General features: G+C 46.4%; 3 protein-coding genes across 5 annotated transcripts in view; 1 reads left to right on the forward strand and 2 right to left on the reverse strand.

Annotated features, from left to right (window-relative positions):
- Positions 1-4,369, reverse strand: part of porb (P450 (cytochrome) oxidoreductase b) — a 38,480-nt gene extending 34,111 nt beyond the window's left edge. Inside the window, exon 1 of the mRNA XM_056440897.1 lies at positions 4,158-4,369. The gene's annotated coding sequence lies outside the window, so the exon portion shown is untranslated. The remainder of the gene's footprint in view (positions 1-4,157) is intronic.
- Positions 4,370-6,275: 1,906 nt separating this feature from the next.
- On the reverse strand, positions 6,276-17,302 carry LOC130210522 (ion channel TACAN-like). Its single transcript, XM_056440902.1, has 13 exons — positions 17,211-17,302; positions 16,996-17,106; positions 16,040-16,158; positions 15,836-15,952; positions 15,683-15,742; positions 15,251-15,346; positions 14,925-15,014; positions 13,794-13,859; positions 13,604-13,665; positions 13,435-13,527; positions 6,959-7,023; positions 6,685-6,753; positions 6,276-6,464 (listed from the first exon to the last, which is right to left on the reverse strand). The coding sequence occupies exons 4-13, from the start codon at positions 15,904-15,906 to the stop codon at positions 6,345-6,347; spliced, it is 792 nt and encodes a 263-aa protein (XP_056296877.1). The 5' UTR covers positions 15,907-15,952; positions 16,040-16,158; positions 16,996-17,106; positions 17,211-17,302; the 3' UTR covers positions 6,276-6,344.
- gdpd1 (glycerophosphodiester phosphodiesterase domain containing 1) overlaps positions 17,298-19,560 on the forward strand; it is an 11,086-nt gene continuing 8,823 nt past the window's right edge. Inside the window, exons 1-3 of one of the 3 annotated variants that reach the window (XM_056440901.1) lie at positions 17,298-17,442; positions 19,040-19,180; positions 19,528-19,560. The exon at positions 19,528-19,560 is cut by the window's right edge and continues 10 nt beyond it. In XM_056440901.1, coding sequence (XP_056296876.1) covers positions 17,331-17,442; positions 19,040-19,180; positions 19,528-19,560 — 286 coding nt within the window. In that variant the 5' untranslated portion in view covers positions 17,298-17,330. Of the gene's footprint in view, positions 17,443-18,250; positions 18,340-19,039; positions 19,181-19,527 lie in introns of those variants that run through there. The other 2 variants (XM_056440899.1, XM_056440900.1) reach the window with 2 other exon arrangements.

Here is a 19,560-nt window from a genome sequence, read left to right on the forward strand (position 1 = left end):
CCAGAGGAGCGAACGCGATGGCGCTCAGACTCCCGAGTCGGCCTGAACTCAGACCAGTAAAGACGACTTCTGACTCACGACTGACAGATTAACGCCGAGCTGCCGAGCAGAGACAGACGAGGCTGTGACTCAGACTCGAGGTCATGTCATCAGATTACCTTGAAGCAGAAACACACCGGGTCAAAGGTCAAACTGCCCGAGGAAGTCTAAAGTTGCCCCTGATGTCACTAGAGAGGCAACACAGGCCCCACAGGGTCCTCTAATAATTATGATCATTTAGGAGCCTTTTGTTGTTCTTTGTTGTGCGTCTGTATCGTCTTCACTGTACACACAAAAATAAATACAAATCATTTTAAATTATTAAAAAGAAAGAAGTTATAATTGTTAATAGTTATTTTAAAATTATAATAATAAATAACCACAAAGAAATAATAAAAATTGAATACGATTTATGTTTTCTGTTTGTTTTGTGTTAAAAAATAAATCTAAGAAAACATCGTAAGTATGTTTATTATTTTTGAACAAGGGTTATATGTTTTTCACACACTTCATAAAGTGCCCCGTGTATTGTAAGTGCCCCTGGAGTCCCTGGGGGTTAAGTCCCCCATCAGAGACATGACTTCAGCTCCCTGGTGTCCAACAGGAGCCTCGTCTCCAGACCGCGGCGCCGCTCCAACGCGGCGTCCGTCCAACGCGGCCCTCCTATTGTTCTGTAACCGCGCCTCGTGTTGGTCCGTTACCATAGCGACAGTGTAACCGGACCAACGCGGGGACTTGGAGGCGATAACCAATACAGATATTATAGAAAGTAAAAAGTCTGACGACAACATTGGCTGATGTCGTGCGTCTGCAGGGCCACAGAATATAACATTTAAATTAAGATCACTTTAATGTGGTCATCAAAGACTTGAGAGCGACGGATCAACCGTCAAGTCAGACATGATCTCATAGAAAAAGAAAGAAAAACTATATAAATAAGACACGCCCCTAACATGTTCATTGGGCCATAGATGCTTAACACAATGAGATATTTAAAAAAAGATGACAAATCTTAGATGATATAACTTTAATCATGATCTCCAGAAGGTTCGGTATGAATCGGACGCAGCGTGAAGGAAAACTCGCCAATTATGTGTTTTTCACAAAATTCAAAATGGCCAAAAGTATTTGTAGGCGGAGCTTAGGGGTCTGAGAGGCTTTTTTGTAGAGCAGGTCCAAGCGGACATGTGTATAAAAGATCCGGTCATTTGAACATTCTGGGTGAGGGGCGTCGCCGGTCAAACTGAGTTGGCGCAAGAGAGCAGTTTTTGAAAGCTGAATTTTGCGGTCGGGGTCCGACGTCTAGTTCCACCGATCCTGACGAGCTCAACGACTGTGGTGAGTTTTGGGATACGATGCGTTCCCAATATGCGGTCAAAGAGGAACAATGAGAATCCGAACAATTTCAATCGGGTCGTCTCGGACTGACTTCGTCTGTCGCTCGGACCCTCATAAAAATAATTGTAAATGAATAAATCAACTGGGAACGTGGGGAAATAATCGCAAATTAAAATAAACGAAGCAATTGGCAAAATGCTTTGAATTAACATCCACAAAAAAAGAGGAAGTTTGTGTGGTCCGAGTGGAATTCCAGTTTTTGAATCTGTATTAACGGAATTGACTATTTTCCCCGCCTTTTTTTTTTTTACAAGTGGAAAACGGGCTATAACTTCCTAAATATCAGTCCTAGAAGTGACACACACACACACACACACACACACACACACACACACACACACACACACACACACACACACACACACACACACACACACACACACACACACACACACACACACACACACACACACACACACACACACACACACACACACACACACACACACACACACACACACACACACACACACACACACCAGGGGGTGAAATCTCCTCAAAACCCCCACAGCTCGTAATCGTCTCAAATCCAGGACTTCAACAGGCAAGTGGGAAATTGCAAAAATCCAAAGGACGTTAATTAAACGGTTGCAGGGTTTTCTGGTCTCAGAGTAACGGAGGGAGGCCGACGACACAGAACCGCTCAGGGAAACAAACAGTTCTGTTTGCATTTATTAAAAACATGTCCTCCTCGTTGGCCGAGGGCCAGCCCAGCATAGAGAGGGGGGGTCTCCAGCTGGAGGGACCGCGTTAACCACGGAGCAGGAGGAGTGGGTTCTGTCCTCCATGAACACCAAGACAGAACACAGCAGGGTCGTTGTAATGAAGTTAAAGTCACACACACACACATGTTGAATACTTCACAGTGAAGTCCCTGCTGAGTCATTAGCAGCTCACCTGAGAACACACACCTGACGGTTCACCCAGCAACACACACCTCAACACACACCTCAACACACACCTGCCACCACTGAAACTGTTAACATGATCACCGAGTATAATGGTTCCTGCTGGGTTCACACACACAAACACACACACACTGCATGTCCAAGAAAAACAGCAACACACACACACATACATAGAGAGACACACACACACTGCATGTCTAAGGAACACACACACACACACACACAGAGACACACACACTGCATGTCTAAGGAACACACACACACACACACACACACACACAGAGAGACACACACACTGCATGTCTAAGGAACACACACACACAGAGACAGAGACACACACACTGCATGTCTAAGGAACACACACACACACACACACACACACAGAGACACACACACTGCATGTCTAAGGAACACACACACACAGAGACACACAGACACACACACTGCATGTCTAAGGAACACACACACACAGAGACACACACACACTGCATGTCTAAGGAACACATACATACACACATTGCATGTCCAAGAAAAACAGCAACACACACACACACATAGAGACAGAGACACACAGACACACACACAATGACGTCACGTGACGGTGAATGAAGCTCCAGCCGCTTGAATCATAAATAACTAGAATGGGCACTCGGTAGAGCGCATACCTTCGCATATCACAAGATTGGGCATTGAATTATGAACATTTTGGCATTAGTTACATGCCAATTGGACAAAAATGTATCGTGCTATGATTAAAAAAAAGATTTTGACCTTTCCATGACCTTGACCTTTGACCCGATTGATCCCAAAATCTAATCAAATGGTCCCCGGATAATAACCAATCATCCCACCAAATTCCATGTGATTCAAGAAGATTTGACCTGTTCATGACCTTTGACCTTGACCTTTGACCCAATCGATCCCAAAATCTAATAAACTGGTCCCCGGATAATAAACAATCATCCCACCAAATTTCATGCGATTCGGTTCAATACTTTTTGAGTTCTGCGAAAGATTTTGACCTGTTCATGACCTTTGACCTTGACCTTTGACCCGATCGATCCCAAAATCGAATCAACTGGTCCCCGGATAATAAACAATCATCCCACCAAATTTCATGCGATTCGGTTCAATACTTTTTTAGTTTTGCGAATAACACGCATACAAATAAATAAATAAATAAATAAATAAATACACGGCGATCAAAACATAACCTTCCGGCATTTTCAATGCGAAGGTAATCAGACACGGAGGTTGACGGGAGTTCATCACTTTTCCTCTCTGAGCCTGTGGAACACTACAGAGCCCCGACCGAGGCCCCGGTGTCCCACAGCGGGAGCGAAACGTTCCACGTGCAACGTAAAACACCACTTTAAATGTACTTTAATAAGGTTATAGCCGTTTTAACGACGGCGGCGAAGTGAGAAACTACGAGGGCAATACGGAAGATAACTATCGGCAGACGGACTTAGGGGCTCCGACTACTGCCTGGACCATGACAACACTGACTGGAGACACACAGCGTGAAACTGAGCCGACAGCTCCACGCGGAGACTCAGCAGGTGTCGTCTAAAACACGACGTGTGCAAAGTTTCTGTCATTTTCGTCCGTGGGAAGCGAAAGTTGTGCGCCGCCGTGCTCGTATCAAAGAGTCGACGCGTGTCTTTAGATAATGTTCCGCGGAGCGACGCGAGCCGCGCGGGGCGTCTCCTCCCGGCGTGGATCCGCAGCAGCTGCCGGGTCCCTCCGGCGGACTGCCCGAGTAAAGCCGAGCTCAGAGCCCCGAGACCAGCGAGGCTGGCGCGTGCTTACCTTCGCCTCGCCTCTTTGTGTCGCGCTCGCGCTGCGCTCAACGCGGAAGAAAACTTTCCGCCATTTAGGATCAAACCAACTCAGTCGCGGCCGCGGGGTGCACTCCCGCGCTCTCATCGACGCGTAGCTCGAATCGAGAGACGGTTCGCGTTATCGACACGCTGCAGATGTTCGCATTTTCACAATAAGCTTCTGTCAATAACGTGACATTGTTGGTTAATGACGTTAAAACACGTCTCTGAAGTTGGACCGGTCAGTAGTGACGTCACAGAGCGGACGTAACGCGCTGTTACGTAACCATCGAGACTTGCATTCATGGGCGCATCAGGCCATGGGTCACGGTTGCGTAATCAAGCAGCGCACGTGCATCCTTGAGGGGTTCAAAGAGCTCTGTTGAGGGGTGTTGCGTTCAGGGTCCCGGAGGCAGATAGCGAGCAGCTATAGCTGTATATTAATAACATGCCCCAAAAACAACTACTCTGTTTTAACACGTTGTAACTAACTAACTATTAATAACGTATCAGAAGTCTCAGAAGCCGTGAACTGCACTTATACAATGTTTAAAGCAATTTAACTTGACGTAAGTCTTTTCATCTGAACTGTGTGCGCAAATACATTTGTTGTAGTTATTCCCAATATTCATCAATACATTGCAAATCAATTACTTATGAAATCAATACAAGACAATATAGTGTAAATCTACTGGACTACGCACTTTAGCGTTTATTTTTTTTAAATCTTTATCTTTTCAGTTTCTTTATTTTTTCTTTGGTAAATACAGAGAAATGTTTTTACTCCACTTGATATTTTAAATACGTCAGTTTATAAAATATAATGCAATATTACATAAGTGACCCCTTAGTATATAAATATATTAAATTAGTGCCACCTTGAAATTATAACATTAAAGTACTCCTTTCATAATAATACATACATAATAATTATGCAATAATATACAGTAGTACAACACTAACAGGGGTCATTATACAACATAATAGGACTTGTACTCCTGTACTTTATATATATTTAATATGGTACATTTCTATCCATGGTAGAGCACATTTTACTGAAGTATATAACCTTCTAAATACTTTGTTAATGACTGCCGGTCGACATAATAATATATGTTTATATTATGATCATTTCTTTGGATATCCTGACTCTTAATGCAATAAATAAAATGTGATAAGATCACAAGTTTTGTACAATATGCAAAATAATCTATAAATATTATAAATATTTCCGCCTGTAATGTCGTGGCGTAAAAGTGTAAATGGAAATACTCGAGAAAAGTAAAAGTACAACGACGAGAGGAAATAAATATAAAATAATACATAAAGAGTGAGAAGTACACTTTAATCAGAATTAACACAAACACATTAAACAATTTAACATATTCAGACAAACAGATTAAAATATGACACGCAGGCTGGTATAAGTACTTTTATTACTTGTATATCTTTTATTCCTTATCGTTCCATCTTTCCTGTGAGTCGTTTGACTAATTATACAAAGATAATAACTTATTGTGGAGCAGAATTAAACCTTTAATGATTACAACATTATATAAATGACGGTCCAGATGATGAGTCAGCTGCGTGAGAGCAGAACATGTTGCTGTCATAATAAAACTATAATAATATAACTAATAATATAAAACTATAATAATATAACTAATACTATAAAACTATAATAATATAACTAATAATATAAAACTATAATAATATAACTAATAATATAAAACTACAATAATATAACTAATAATATATAACTATAATAATATAACTAATAATATATAACTATAATAATATAACTAATAATATAAAACTATAATAATATAACTAATAATATAAAACTACAATAATATAACTAATAATATATAACTATAATAATATAACTAATAATATATAACTATAATCATATAACTAATAATATATAACTATAATAATATAACTAATAATATATAACTATAGTAAAAGACTAATAACATATAACTATAATAATATAACTAATTATATAAAACTAAAATAATATAACTAATAATATATAACTATAATAATATAACTAATAATATTAGTTTGTTGTTGTTCATGTTTGTTGTTGTTAATGGGTTTTGTTGTTTGTTGTTCTTGTTGATGTTTGTTGTTGATGATGTTTGTTGTTGATCTTTGTTGTTGATGTTTGTTGTTATTTATGTTTGTTGTTTGTTTTGGGGTTCCTGCTCTGGACCTTATGACGGACCACAGCCACCGTGGTGAAGAAGTTCCCCGAGAACAGGACGAGGAAGCAGAGACCGCACATCAAGACCTGAAGACATAAATATATAATATATAATATAATTTATAATATATAATATATAATATAATTTATAATATATAATTTATAATATAATTTATATTATAAATAATTTATAATATATAATTTAGTTGCTCAGTTTCTGCGTGTTGGGTCTCTGGTGAACGTTTCTAGCAGATAATAACATCATTCTTGTTAATCCGGTAGATTATTGTCTTCAGTAATAACTGACCTGCCACTCTTTGCAGTCGGGGAGCTGAGACATCCTGAAGAGGGAGATGCTGTTGTAGAGCTGCCAAAACTACAGGAGGGTTACGGGTTAGGACTTTGTGAATGTTTAAACAGATCAACAGAAACCTGAACGACTCAAATCAGCTCAGAATACAATCAACTCAACAATGACATCAGCACTTTTTAACAGCTGTTTCCGGTCATGCTGTTTCCACCATGACGCAGCATTATGAACGCATCGGTTATGAGAGGGCATTTCTCTAGCAGGTACTCACATGACCGAAGAACAGGAAGGGCAGCAGGAAGGTCAGACCCTTCCACATCCACGACTGGAACCCCTCTGCAGAGGTCAAACAGAGGTCATCAAACCGTCAGACTCCAGGTCCAGATGGTACAGAACATTAAAACATAAATACACACACACACACACACACACACACACACACACTTCACTGGAATGCCTCTCTTCAGTACCTCATGCATCACGATGAGCTACTGGAAGTCTCTGTGGATTTTAACTCACACACACACTAGTGTTCAAAAGTTTGGAGTCACGCAGACAATTTGGTGTTTTCCATGAAAACTCTCACTTTTATTTATCAAATTAATTGCAAAATGAATATAAAATCTAGTCCAGACGTTAACGAGGTTATAAATAATGATTTATATAGTAAATATTAATGTAGTTCTTCTTGTGGCTCAAAGGAAGGCCAGTTTTATAGCTTCTCTCAGCAGCATAACTGTTTTCAGCTGCGCTCACATAAAAAGGGTTTGAGGGTTTTCTACCCCTCTGCTCGTCTTCTAGGACATTTCTTTTTTCAATCTTTTGAAAGGTTGTGTATAAGATATGGAAATCCAACTTTCTAATACTGTTGCCTTATATTACGGTTTCAAATAGCACGAAGAAAGAAAAAAAAGGGTTCCAAGGATTTTCTACCCCTCCGCTCGTCTTCTAAGGTGATAACACAACGTACCATTAGAACACTGGAGATGGGCCTCTCCACACCTCTGTAGAGCGTTAGGGTTAACCCTAACTTTAACCCTCTCCACACCTCTGTAGAGACTTCATTAACCTTGTCACGGGAGGCCTCTGGAACTGTCAGTCAGCCAACCGCAAGGCCGGTTTCATCTCTTTGCCATGGAGCAGTCGCTTGACTTCCTGTCTCACTGAGACCTGGATCACACCAGAGAACACGTCTACCTGCTCTCTCCTCGGCCTTCTCCTTCAGCCACACCCAGACCCTCTGGTTGGGGTGGAGCTCCAGGTTTACTCATCTCACCCACATGGTGTTTCTCTCCCTACTCGCTTCCACTCTTTATCCCACTGACTCTTGAGTTCCATGCTGTGATGGTGACTCATCCGGTTCAACTTCACATTGTTGTTCTCTACCGGCCCCCTGGTTCTTTGGGAGATTTCTTGGCAGAGCTAGACGCCCTCCTGTCGAACTTCTCGGAACACGGCCCCCCGCTCATCCTTCTGGGTGACTTCAACATCCAGACAGAGAAGTCATGTGATCTCTTCCTGTGTTCCTTTGACCTCTCACTCAGTCCCTCCCCTCCCACTCACAAAGCCGGCAACCGCCTTGACTACATGTCCACTAGAAGCTGCTCTACCTCTAACCTCACTGTGACTCCTCTCCATGTCTCTGACCACTTCTTCATCTCTGACTCTCTCTCGCTCTCTGGTACTGACAACCCACCCATATCTACAGACTCTGCACCTGTACGGAGCAACATTCACACCCTCTGTCCTCCTCTCTGGCCTCCTCTGTCCTCATCTCTGTCCTCCTCTCTGGCCTCCTCTCTGGCCTCCTCTGTCCTCCTCTCTGGCCTCCTCTGTCCTCATCTCTGTCCTCCTCTCTGGCCTCCTCTGTCCTCATCTCTGGCCTCCTCTGTCCTCCTCTCTGACCTCCTCTGTCCCTCCTCTCTGGCCTCCTCTGTCCTCTTCTCTGGCCTCCTCTGTCCTCCTCCCTGGCCTCCTCTGTCCCTCCTCCCTGGCCTCCTCTGTCCTCCTCTCTGGCCTCCTCTGTCCTCCTCTCTGGCCTCCTCTGTCCTCCTCCCTGGCCTCCTCTGTCCTCCTCTCTGGCCTCCTCTGTCCTCCTCTCTGGCCTCCTCTGTCCCTCCTCCCTGGCCTCCTCTGTCCTCCTCCCTGGCCTCCTCTGACCCTCCTCCCTGGCCTCCTCTGTCCTCCTCTCTGGCCTCCTCTGTCCCTCCTCTCTGGCCTCCTCTGTCCCTCCTCCCTGGCCTCCTCTGTCCTCCTCTCTGGCCTCCTCTGTCCCTCCTCTCTGGCCTCCTCTGTCCCTCCTCCCTGGCCTCCTCTGTCCTCCTCTCTGGCCTCCTCTGTCCTCCTCTCTGGCCTCCTCTGTCCTCCTCTCTGGCCTCCTCTGTCCCTCCTCTCTGGCCTCCTCTGTCCTCCTCTCTGGCCTCCTCTGTCCTCCTCCCTGGCCTCCTCTGTCCTCCTCTCTGGCCTCCTCTGTCCTCCTCTCTGGCCTCCTCTGTCCCTCCTCTCTGGCCTCCTCTGTCCCTCCTCCCTGGCCTCCTCTGTCCTCCTCTCTGGCCTCCTCTGTCCCTCCTCCCTGGCCTCCTCTGTCCTCCTCTCTGGCCTCCTCTGTCCTCCTCTCTGGCCTCCTCTGTCCCTCCTCTGGCCTCCTCTGTCCTCCTCTCTGGCCTCCTCTGGCCTCCTCTGTCCCTCCTCCCTGGCCTCCTCTGGCCTCCTCTGTCCTCCTCTCTGGCCTCCTCTGTCCTCCTCTCTGGCCTCCTCTGTCCTCCTCTCTGGCCTCCTCTGTCCTCCTCTCTGGCCTCCTCTGTCCCTCCTCCCTGGCCTCCTCTGTCCTCCTCTCTGGCCTCCTCTGTCCTCCTCTCTGGCCTCCTCTGTCCTCCTCTCTGGCCTCCTCTGTCCTCCTCTCTGGCCTCCTCTGTCCTCCTCTCTGGCCTCCTCTGTCCTATCTGCTCTCCCCTCAACTGACTGCTTCTCACTCATGCAGCCTAACTCTGCCGCAGACACTCTCCTCTCTTCCCTGTCTTCATCTCTTGATTCTCTTTGTCCTTTTAAGACACGACCGGTTCGGTGCTCCTCTCCTCTCCGTGGTGGTCTGACTCGGTGCTCCTCTCCTCTCCGTGGTGGTCTGACTCGGTGCTCCTCTCCTCTCCGTGGTGGTCTGACTCGGTGCTCCTCTCCTCTCCGTGGTGGTCTGACTCGGTGCTCTTGAGCCACACTGCGAGCGACGGAAAGAAAATGGCGAAAAACGAATCAAGCGGAAGACCTGCTCTTCTATCAATCTCTTCTCTCCCTCTATCTCTGCAGCCAAAAGTTTGTTCTACCTGACCAACATTCAGTCTTCCTTCTCACACCCCAAAAAACTCTTCTCTATCTTCTCCCCCCTCCTTGATCCCCCCTGGCCCCTCCTCCTTCCACCCTTCTGCCACTTTGTGACTACTTTACAAACAAGATGGACGACATACGCTCCTCCTTTACTGATCCATCTTCTATCACCTCACCAACACCAACTTCTTCATCCCCCTCTCTTTCCTCTTTCACCCCCCTGTCTCCCAATCAAGTTCTTAGCTTGGTGACCTCCGCTGACCGACCACCTGCGCCCTTGACCCCGTCTCCCATTCTCCAGGCTATTGCTCCTGACCTTCTGACCTTCCTCACCCATCTTATTAACAGCTCCCTCTCAACTGGCTGTTTCCCTCTGAAGGAGGCGAGAGTCAACCCTCTCCTGAAGAAACCACCTCCACCCGTCTGGAGTCAGCAACTACAGACCGGTCTCTCTTCTTCCTTTTCTCTCCAAAACTCTGGAGCGAGCTCTCTGGAGCCAAGTGTCCTCCTGTCTCCACAGTAACAGCCTTCTTGACCCTCACCAGTCTGGAGTCAAGGCCAATCGACAGAGACTGCTCTCCTAGCTGTCTCTGAGCAGCTTCACACTGCTAGAGCAGCCTCTCTCTCCTCTGTCCTTATCCTTCACTCTGCTAGAGCAGCCTCTCTCTCCTCTGTCCTTATCCTTCTAGACCTTTCTGCAGCATTTGACACCGTGAACCACCAGATCCTGATCTCTTCTCTTCAGGACCTGGGGATCTCAGGCACTGAACTCGCGCTTTTCTCTTCCTACCTTAACGACCGCACCTACCGGGTAACGTGGAGAGGATCTGTGTCTGATTCTTGTCCTCTCACTATGGGGTTCCTCAAGGCTCCGTCCTGGGTCCCCTCCTCTTCCTCTCACTATGGGGTTCCTCAAGGCTCCGTCCTGGGTCCCCTCCTCTTCCTCTCACTATGGGGTCCCTCAAGGCTCCGTCCTGGGTCCCCTCCTCTTCCTCTCACTATGGGGTCCCTCAAGGCTCCATCCTGGGTCCTCTCCTCTTCCTCTCACTATGGGGTCCCTCAAGGCTCCGTCCTGGGTCCCCTCCTCTTCCTCTCACTATGGGGTTCCTCAAGGCTCCGTCCTTGGTCCCCTCCTCTTCCTCTCACTATGGGGTCCCTCAAGGCTCCGTCCTGGGTCCCCTCCTCTTCCTCTCACTATGGGGTCCCTCAGGGCTCCGTCCTGGGTCCCCTCCTCTTCCTCTCACTATGGGGTTCCTCAAGGCTCCGTCCTGGGTCCCCTCCTCTTCCTCTCACTATGGGGTTCCTCAAGGCTCCGTCCTGGGTCCCCTCCTCTTCCTCTCACTATGGGGTCCCTCAAGGCTCCGTCCTGGGTCCCCTCCTCTTCCTCTCACTATGGGGTCCCTCAAGGCTCCATCCTGGGTCCTCTCCTCTTCCTCTCACTATGGGGTCCCTCAAGGCTCCGTCCTGGGTCCCCTCCTCTTCCTCTCACTATGGGGTTCCTCAAGGCTCCGTCCTTGGTCCCCTCCTCTTCCTCTCACTATGGGGTCCCTCAAGGCTCCGTCCTGGGTCCCCTCCTCTTCCTCTCACTATGGGGTCCCTCAGGGCTCCGTCCTGGGTCCCCTCCTCTTCCTCTCACTATGGGGTTCCTCAAGGCTCCGTCCTGGGTCCCCTCCTCTTCCTCTCACTATGGGGTTCCTCAAGGCTCCGTCCTGGGTCCCCTCCTCTTCCTCTCACTACTGGGGTTCCTCAAGACTCCATCCTGGGTCCCCTCCTCTTCCTCTCACTATGAGGTCCTCAAGGCTCCGTCCTGGGTCCCCTCCTCTTCCTCTCACTATGGGGTTCCTCAAGGCTCCGTCCTGGGTCCCCTCCTCTTCCTCTCACTATGGGGTTCCTCAAGGCTCCGTCCTGGGTCCCCTCCTCTTCCTCTCACTATGGGGTTCCTCAAGGCTCCGTCCTGGGTCCCTCCTCTTCCTCTCACTATGGGGTTCCTCAAGGCTCCGTCCTGGGTCCCCTCCTCTTCCTCTCACTATGGGGTTCCTCAAGGCTCCGTCCTGGGTCCCCTCCTCTTCCTCTCACTACTGGGGTTCCTCAAGGCTCCGTCCTGGGTCCCCTGCTCTTCTCTCTGTACACAAATTCTCTCGGCTCTGTCATTCGTTCGCATGGCTTCTCCTACCATCGCTATGCTGATGACACCCAACTGATCTTCTCGTTTCCACCGGCCGAAACACAGGTGGCGGCGCGAATCTCTGCCTGTCTGACCGACATCTCTCAGTGGATGTCTGCTCACCACCTGAAGATCAACCCTGACAAGACTGAGCTACTATTCCTTCCAGGGAAAGGCACCCCCACCCATGACCCGATTACCACCTTCACCAGCTCTGTGTTGGCCCCGCCCCCGACTGCCAGGAACCTCGGGGTGACACTCGACAGTCAACTCTCCCTGACGGCCAACATCACTGTGACAGCGCGTTCCTGTAGGTACATGCTGCACAACATCAGGAGAATACGGCCTCTTCTTACTCAGAAGGCGGCGCAGGTTCTGGTCCAGGTTCTGGTCATTTCACGCCTCGACTACTGCAACTCCCTCCTGGCTGGTCTACCTGCTGAGGCCATCCGACCTCTGCAGCTCATCCAGAATGCAGCAGCTCGACTGGTCTTCAGCCTCCCGAAGTTCACCCACACCACTCCGCTCCTCCGCTCTCCATGGTTACCGGTGGAGCAGCATCCGCTTCAAAACACTGGTTCTTGGTACCGTGCTCTGAACGGATCGGGCCCCGTCTACATCCGGGATATGGTCACACCGTACACCCCGGCACGTTCGCTCCGCTCGGCAACAGCCAATCGTCTTGTGACTCCTCCCCCTCGAGCTCATCACTCTACATCCAGACTGTTTGCTGTCCTGCTCCTCAGTGGTGGAACGAGCTCCCCACTGACATCAGGACAGCAGGAAGTCTCTACAGCTTCACCGGAGACTGAAAACACACCTTTAGACTATATCTGGATTAAAACACAGATTTGCACTTCAGTGGCACTGGGATGGCACTTATTGTGGTGCTTTTGTGGTTCGACTGAGTTGAGGAAGTGTTGCTTCCTGTGTTCTTGTTGTTCTTGGTTTATACTCTAGGTTGAAATGCACTTATTGGAAGTCGCTTTGGATAAAAGCGTCTGCTAAATGACATGTAATGTAATGTAATGTAGAGAATAGTCATGTACACATTATCTATGGACAGAGTTTATGACTCATTTAATGTGATCTTCATTGGAAAAGAAAGACATTTCTACTTGACCCCAAACTTTTGACCGGTAGAGTTTATAACATTCCAGTCTTAAAGAGAAGCTCCACGCCTGATGGAGCTTCTCCGTCCTTCACCAGCTACACAGTCCTGACATGTGGCTGTGAGTGTGTGTGACCTCGTGCTGGTATCTCACCCACGGTCAGGTCCATGTTGTGTCTCTGGCCCAGAGCCCTGAGCCGGTACAGACAGCCGCTCTGATAGTAGCACTGCAGACACTGAACGAAACCTGCAGCCACAGGAGAGGAAACAGTCAGCTCGGCTCCTCGGAGAGCTGTGAGCCAGGAGGAAGCGTTCGGGCTCACTCTGATACAGGGAGTAGGCCAGGAACTGGTTCCTGAAGGTCTTGTACAGGCTGCCGTCCGGCCTACAGGAGCGAAGGAGCACGTGTGTTATCGTTTAGAACACAAGCAACACTATGTGAGGGGCCGGCTCCCAGCATGCAATGCAAGTATTAACATAAAGATAAGAGTTTATTAATCTTCTTGAACTCACCACGTCAACATCACACCGGACAAAAAAGCCGAGACGTAGTGATGGAAGACCCACCAGCCCTTGATCCTGAGAACACATGTTGATGTCAGGGGGTTGTGTTGTTATTTGATAAAGGACATTAATAGAAACATTAATGAAAACAAGAGGCTGTTTGTCATCTGTCGTCCCGAGAGGCAGACGCACAAAACAGACCTTAAAACATAAGATTACACAATGTTTATACAATATTTACAAAAGGTGCACAAACCATTCGTAGTGAGAATAGAGACTATCCTCTCAGGCGTTGTTTTACACTTTGTTAAACTTCCTTTGCTCACATCACATTTGGCTGAGCAGAGATACGGGCTGATTGAAATGAAACATCTTTTACCTTTTTGACCGCAGCAGTTAAAACCTCCAGAAAATGATTAGAATTAATATTGTTTCCCAAGTTTAAGTGTGAGGTACTTTATGTTTGTTTGTTGACGACCTAAATAGTCCTTTAAATAAATTAAAAAGTTGATATTTCTTATATGTTTTACACAGTGAAAAACAGCCTGGGGGGGGATCCAACAATCACATCATGGAGAGACATTGTGACAGAGATCTACAGAATGGAGCAGATCACAGCCCATGTTAACCAAAGAACGGAAACATTTCTTAAGCACTGGCAAAAGTGGTGCAACTATGTCACAGATAAATGGCCTGACTGTATTTCTTTACTCTATAGAAAATGATTTCTCCCTGCTTTATTTTATAGTTTTGTTACTATGGTATTGTTTTTGTTTCTTTATTTGCATATGTGTTTATTTTTTTTGTTTTTTACATCTCTTTATACAAAGAATCTGAAAAATGTCAATATGTGTATGTGAGACTCTGAACACTAATAAAATATAAATAAAAATAAAATAAAAACAGCCTGGGGTCAAATTGACCCCAAAGAACACCGATGCGTACGAGTTGTGTTCAGGACAGTGAAAACATGTCATCTGTGAATGTTATGTTTTCCCAGTTGTCCCCAATAAATTAGGAAAAGTCGTGAAATATGAAGCAAAAACAATTATGTCAATCATTTTTTAAGAGACGTTAAACATTGAATGGGATTAGATTGACCCCAATGGTAATAGGAGGGTGAAGAAGACAAGCGTTGACCTGGAGCCGTTGGCGATGAGGATGCTTTCCCTGACCGTTAAGGTGCAGTAGTACCACACCAGCAGGAAGTTCAGGATCGCATCAAGAAACCTAAAATCAGACACATGAGACACATCATGATGAAAGCATGCGGTAAACACGGCGTCCTTTAACGGCTTAGAGGACAAACGGGCAAGGAACCAAATATGGTAACTTCATTGAAAACACTATTATTATGTCCTCCAATAGCACTCGAGTGTTGATGTTCATTTTGAAGGTCAAAGTGTTTCACCGAGTGCCCTCTGAAGGGCTGATGAGGTCATCGGCTGTGACCTGGTGACTCTCACCTGTAGCTCACGAAGAAATAGAAGATGAAGGAGAAGAGCAGCAGGATGAAGGTGAGGTACAGCTTGAACTTCTCGTACTCTTCTTTGTAGGCAAATCTGTCATGGACACGAGGAATGTTCAACACAACGAGGCTTCAACCAATCAACCAATCAACCGGTCAGCCAATCAGCCAATCAACCAATCAGCCAATCAATCAACCGATCAGTCAATCAACCAATCAACCACTCAACCAATCAGCCAATAAATCAACCAATCAACCACTTAACTCCACAACCAATTAACTAATCCACCAATCAACCAATCAACCACTCAACCAATCAACCCAACAAGGCTTCAACCAACCAACCAATCAATCGACCAATCAACCAATCAGGGAATGCTTGATTGATTATGTCCAGAGTTCATTTAAAGTGCTGACTCAGCGTTCTTACTTCGACTGCTTACTGAGGAGCGTCACGTTCACGTTGCCGAGAACCAGCCCGAGGTACAACCTGAAGCCGGGGACAATCGGATTATCTGGTGTCCTTCATATGTGATGAATGTTTGATCTGTTTTCATGATGTCGTGTTTTAAAGAAACATCACCCGTTCTTATTGGGAAGGAAAGCTTCCATCTCCTTGAAGGCTTTCGGTCGAGTCTTCATCTTCTCTCTCATCTCCTCCAGGGCCTCAGCATCGTCCTCCGAGGGTCCTCGGCTGCATCTGACGAGAGACAACATGCCTGTCTGTCTGCCTGTCTGCCTGTTTGTTGGTTTGTTTGTTTGTTTGTTTGTGTGCGTGTGAACTCACGTCCTCACGAGCTGGGACACCTCCTTCAGTTTGCTGCGCTGGCTTGAGATGGAGGACGAGCAGCTCTTCTGCAGTTTAGAAATCTCCTCCAGTTTCAGCAGGTAGAGTCTGTGCGTCTCCTGGAGGAGGAGAACACCAGAACCACAGAAACCACGTCAGGAGGAGCAGCGACCCTCTTCACTGAGCATGCAGAAGGTTTTCTACGTTAATTCACCGACACGTGGAGCTTAAAAAGAGTTTTAAGAGCACGACAACCAGACAGCAGCATGATGAACATGGTTGAGATCAGTTCTCTGTCATCAGACTGTCGGCGGTTCTGGTCCGATCCTTACCAGAAGCTGCTGGAACTCTTCCTCCAGACATTTCCACTCCTCCAGAACGACTCTGGCATCTTGAGGCATTTTGTGAACACTTTATATATATATATTTATATAATATAAGACACTTAACACAATAAACAAGCTTTAAAGGTGTTTAGCGAGCAGGTAGTGTCGTGCATGTTGAAGTGAGTTTCTTCAGGGCGTGTATCCTCACGGTTTATTGCATAAAATGAACTTTGACTGGTACAAATGTGCAATAATTCTGACGGAGACATTGTTCTGTGGAACTTCTCCGGTGATCACATTGTTCAGTTATCACTAACAGAGCCATAGGCAGTAGTAGTGTTCACTTTATTACAACTATACACAACTCAAGTCTGTCTGTGGTTCACCAGCTTCCTCCGATAGACGGGCTGTTGGGCAGGTTTTATCTTTTCTTGTTTTTTTCCACTAACATTAGCAGCATCTGGTGGATTAAAACAATAAATCAGAGACACCGGTGTGCAGGGGAAATGTTTCGGCTGTTATTTGATGGCACGGATGACAACTTGGTGAAAACAATTATTTATTTATTTAGTTTCATTTGAAAATACAATGCGTCTTACAATTTCTTTTAACGTCATCATATTACTGCACCTTTTTTATGATTGCCGCTAGAAACAATTTGTCGAAACATCGCTCTTATTCTGGAATATCCGGGCGGAAGTGCCTTTTGAGGGAGCCTCGTCCTGCGCATGCGCCTCCAAACTTGATGGAAACAATAATACATTTAGTTTAAATCTACATATTTTACTTTCACCTGAAAATACAATGTGTCTTACAGTTTTTTTAACGTCATCATATTACTGCACCTTTTTTATGATTTCCGGTAGAAATCATTTGTCGAAATGTCGCTTTTTTCTGGAATATCCGGGCGGAAGTGCCTTTTTGAGGGAGCCTCGTCCTGCGCATGCGCCTCCACTGATCGGTGAATGTTGTGCCAGGAGCCGGGAGGTGAGCGCTCGCTGCTCCGCGGGCTCGTCCCTCAAGGCTTCATTCAGGTCCGTCGACCTCAAGAAAGAAAACAACATTATTTGATAAACGGTAAGAATAATGTCGTGAGTTTGACCCCAGCTAAGCTAACGTTAGCCACATGTAGCTAGGAGGCTCAAACTGGTTCAAGTCATTCAGGCGAAACTACTGACAACCTGACGTCATCACTAGATATCAGAAGGGGATTATTCAGAATCAGAATCAGAATCAGAAACAGGTTTATTGCCAAAGAATGAATGTTTTCACAAACAAACGAGGAATTTTTTTTGGTGGAAGGTGCAACATTTGGACATGACAAACAACAATCAACGCAAGGAGGGAGGAGGAGTGGGAGGAAGAGGGAGGAGGAGGAAGAGGAAGGAGCGGGAAGAAGGAGGAGAGAGGAAGGTGGAAGAAGAGGTGGTAGTCCTGGGGGTGACAGTCAGTCAGTCCCGGGGTCCATTGATGAGCCCGACCGCCGTCGGGAAAAAGCTATTGGTGTGGCGGGAGGTCGTGGCCATGATGGACCGCAGCCTCCTCCCCGAGGGGAGGGACTCGAACAGGGAGTGTCCAGGGTGGGAGGGGTCGGCGACAATCTTTCTGGCCCGCTTCAGTGACCTGGAAGTGAACAGGACCTGGAGGGAAGGCAGATTGCAGCCGATAACCCTCTCGGCCGAGCGGATGATGCTCTGCAGCCTGCGCTTGTCTTTGGCTGTGGCTGCAGGGTGCCAGACGGTGATGGAGGAGCAGATGATGGACTCAACGATGGCCGTGTAGAACTGTACCATCATCTTCCCTGGCAGGTTGAATTTCCTCAGCTGCCTCAGGAAGAACATCCTCTGCTGGGCCTTCTTGGAGATCCCCAGAGGCAGCTCGGACTCTCAAGAGAAGACCCTGAGACATGAGATGTACACGTTGAGCTACGGAAGCACATTCCTCATCACACCTGTCTGCCTCTCCCACAGACAGGTGTGATGTGTTGATTATTAAAGAATGTGGTACAGACTAGTCCTGCACCTCTCGAAGACCATGCATGGTCACGTCATTGTTATAATTGGTATATCATAATAATAACATAATAATGTGTACAGTATGAATTATTCTGGTCCAGTTCAAGATGTGATTATTATTATAATCTCTTAATATCAATAATACCGTGAGGGGTCAGGTCAGCTGAAGACTTCACTTGGAAAGTGTAAATATTAGAAAGTGTAAATATTTAAAATGGTAAATATTAGAAATCGTAAATATTGAAAATTGTAAATATTGGAAAGTGTAAATATTTAACATTGTAGATATTGGAAAGTGTAAATATTGAAAATTGTAGCTCGCTTGTGTAAATATTTAAAATTGTAAATATTGGAAAGTGTAAATATTTAAAATTGTAGCTCGCTTGTGTAAATATTGGAAAGCATAATTATTAGAAAGTGTAAATTTTGGAAAGTGTAAATATTAGAAAGTGTAAATATTGAAAATTGTAAATATTGGAAAGCGTGAATATTGTACAAACACATAATGTTATGTTTTTGGGTTTGTTCCACGACGTCTGCCTCTCGGGGCTTCAGATGAAAAATAGCCTCTTGGCACATTTACAAAAATATTTATATTAATGTCCCTTAAACCAAAGAAGAAGAAAAAAGGATCATTTCTCGTGTGCGTGTGCGTGTAGGGGAGATGAGCACCGCCCTGTACGTCCTGTCCACGGTGACGGGCTACCTGCTCACCTCCGCGCTGCTCATGAAATGCCCAAGTCTGCTGCACCGGAGGAAGAGGGAGGCGTTTCGCAGCCGGCACATTTCCCACCGCGGCGGTGAGTCTGCAGTTCATCACGTTGACTTGTTTTTGTTGTCTTTCACAACGCGGAGTAACAACACTCACATCCTCCATACGGAGGAGCCGTGTAGCAGCCGGAGCCTCGTGCTCAGGTCGGGATCTTGAGATGTCATCATCAGTGAGCCGCTACACACAGTTGTAACTAGTGTCAGAATAGGCCTCCTGCTCACCGATTGGCTGCTCCACCCCCTGGTGAGGCCTTTTGTGAAGAGGTTAATCTGCATGGTTCTGGTTCTACGTGGTTCTGTTCTTCGGTGTTTCCGCTCCGACGGCCTGGCGTCCAGAACCAAGGGCCACGCTGAGCGCTTCACTCTTTCTGTGCAGGAGCCGGTGAGAACCTGGAGAACACCATGGCCG

This window comes from Pseudoliparis swirei, chromosome 20 (genome assembly GCF_029220125.1).
Source record: "Pseudoliparis swirei isolate HS2019 ecotype Mariana Trench chromosome 20, NWPU_hadal_v1, whole genome shotgun sequence".
In the NCBI taxonomy this organism is placed as follows: Eukaryota; Metazoa; Chordata; class Actinopteri; order Perciformes; family Liparidae; genus Pseudoliparis; species Pseudoliparis swirei.

What these genes read in the sequence shown, in the direction of transcription:
- LOC130210522 (XM_056440902.1), bottom strand. Translation starts at nt 15,906, where the DNA reads ATGAGAGAGAAGATGAAGACTCGACCGAAAGCCTTCAAGGAGATGGAA. An exon ending in CTCCTCAGTAAGCAGTCGAA is followed by an intron (nt 15,347 to 15,682) that starts GTAAGAACGCTG and finishes TGTCCATGACAG; the next exon opens with ATTTGCCTACAAAGAAGAGT. An exon ending in TCCGGTGTGATGTTGACGTG is followed by an intron (nt 13,666 to 13,793) that starts GTGAGTTCAAGA and finishes TCGCTCCTGTAG; the next exon opens with GCCGGACGGCAGCCTGTACA.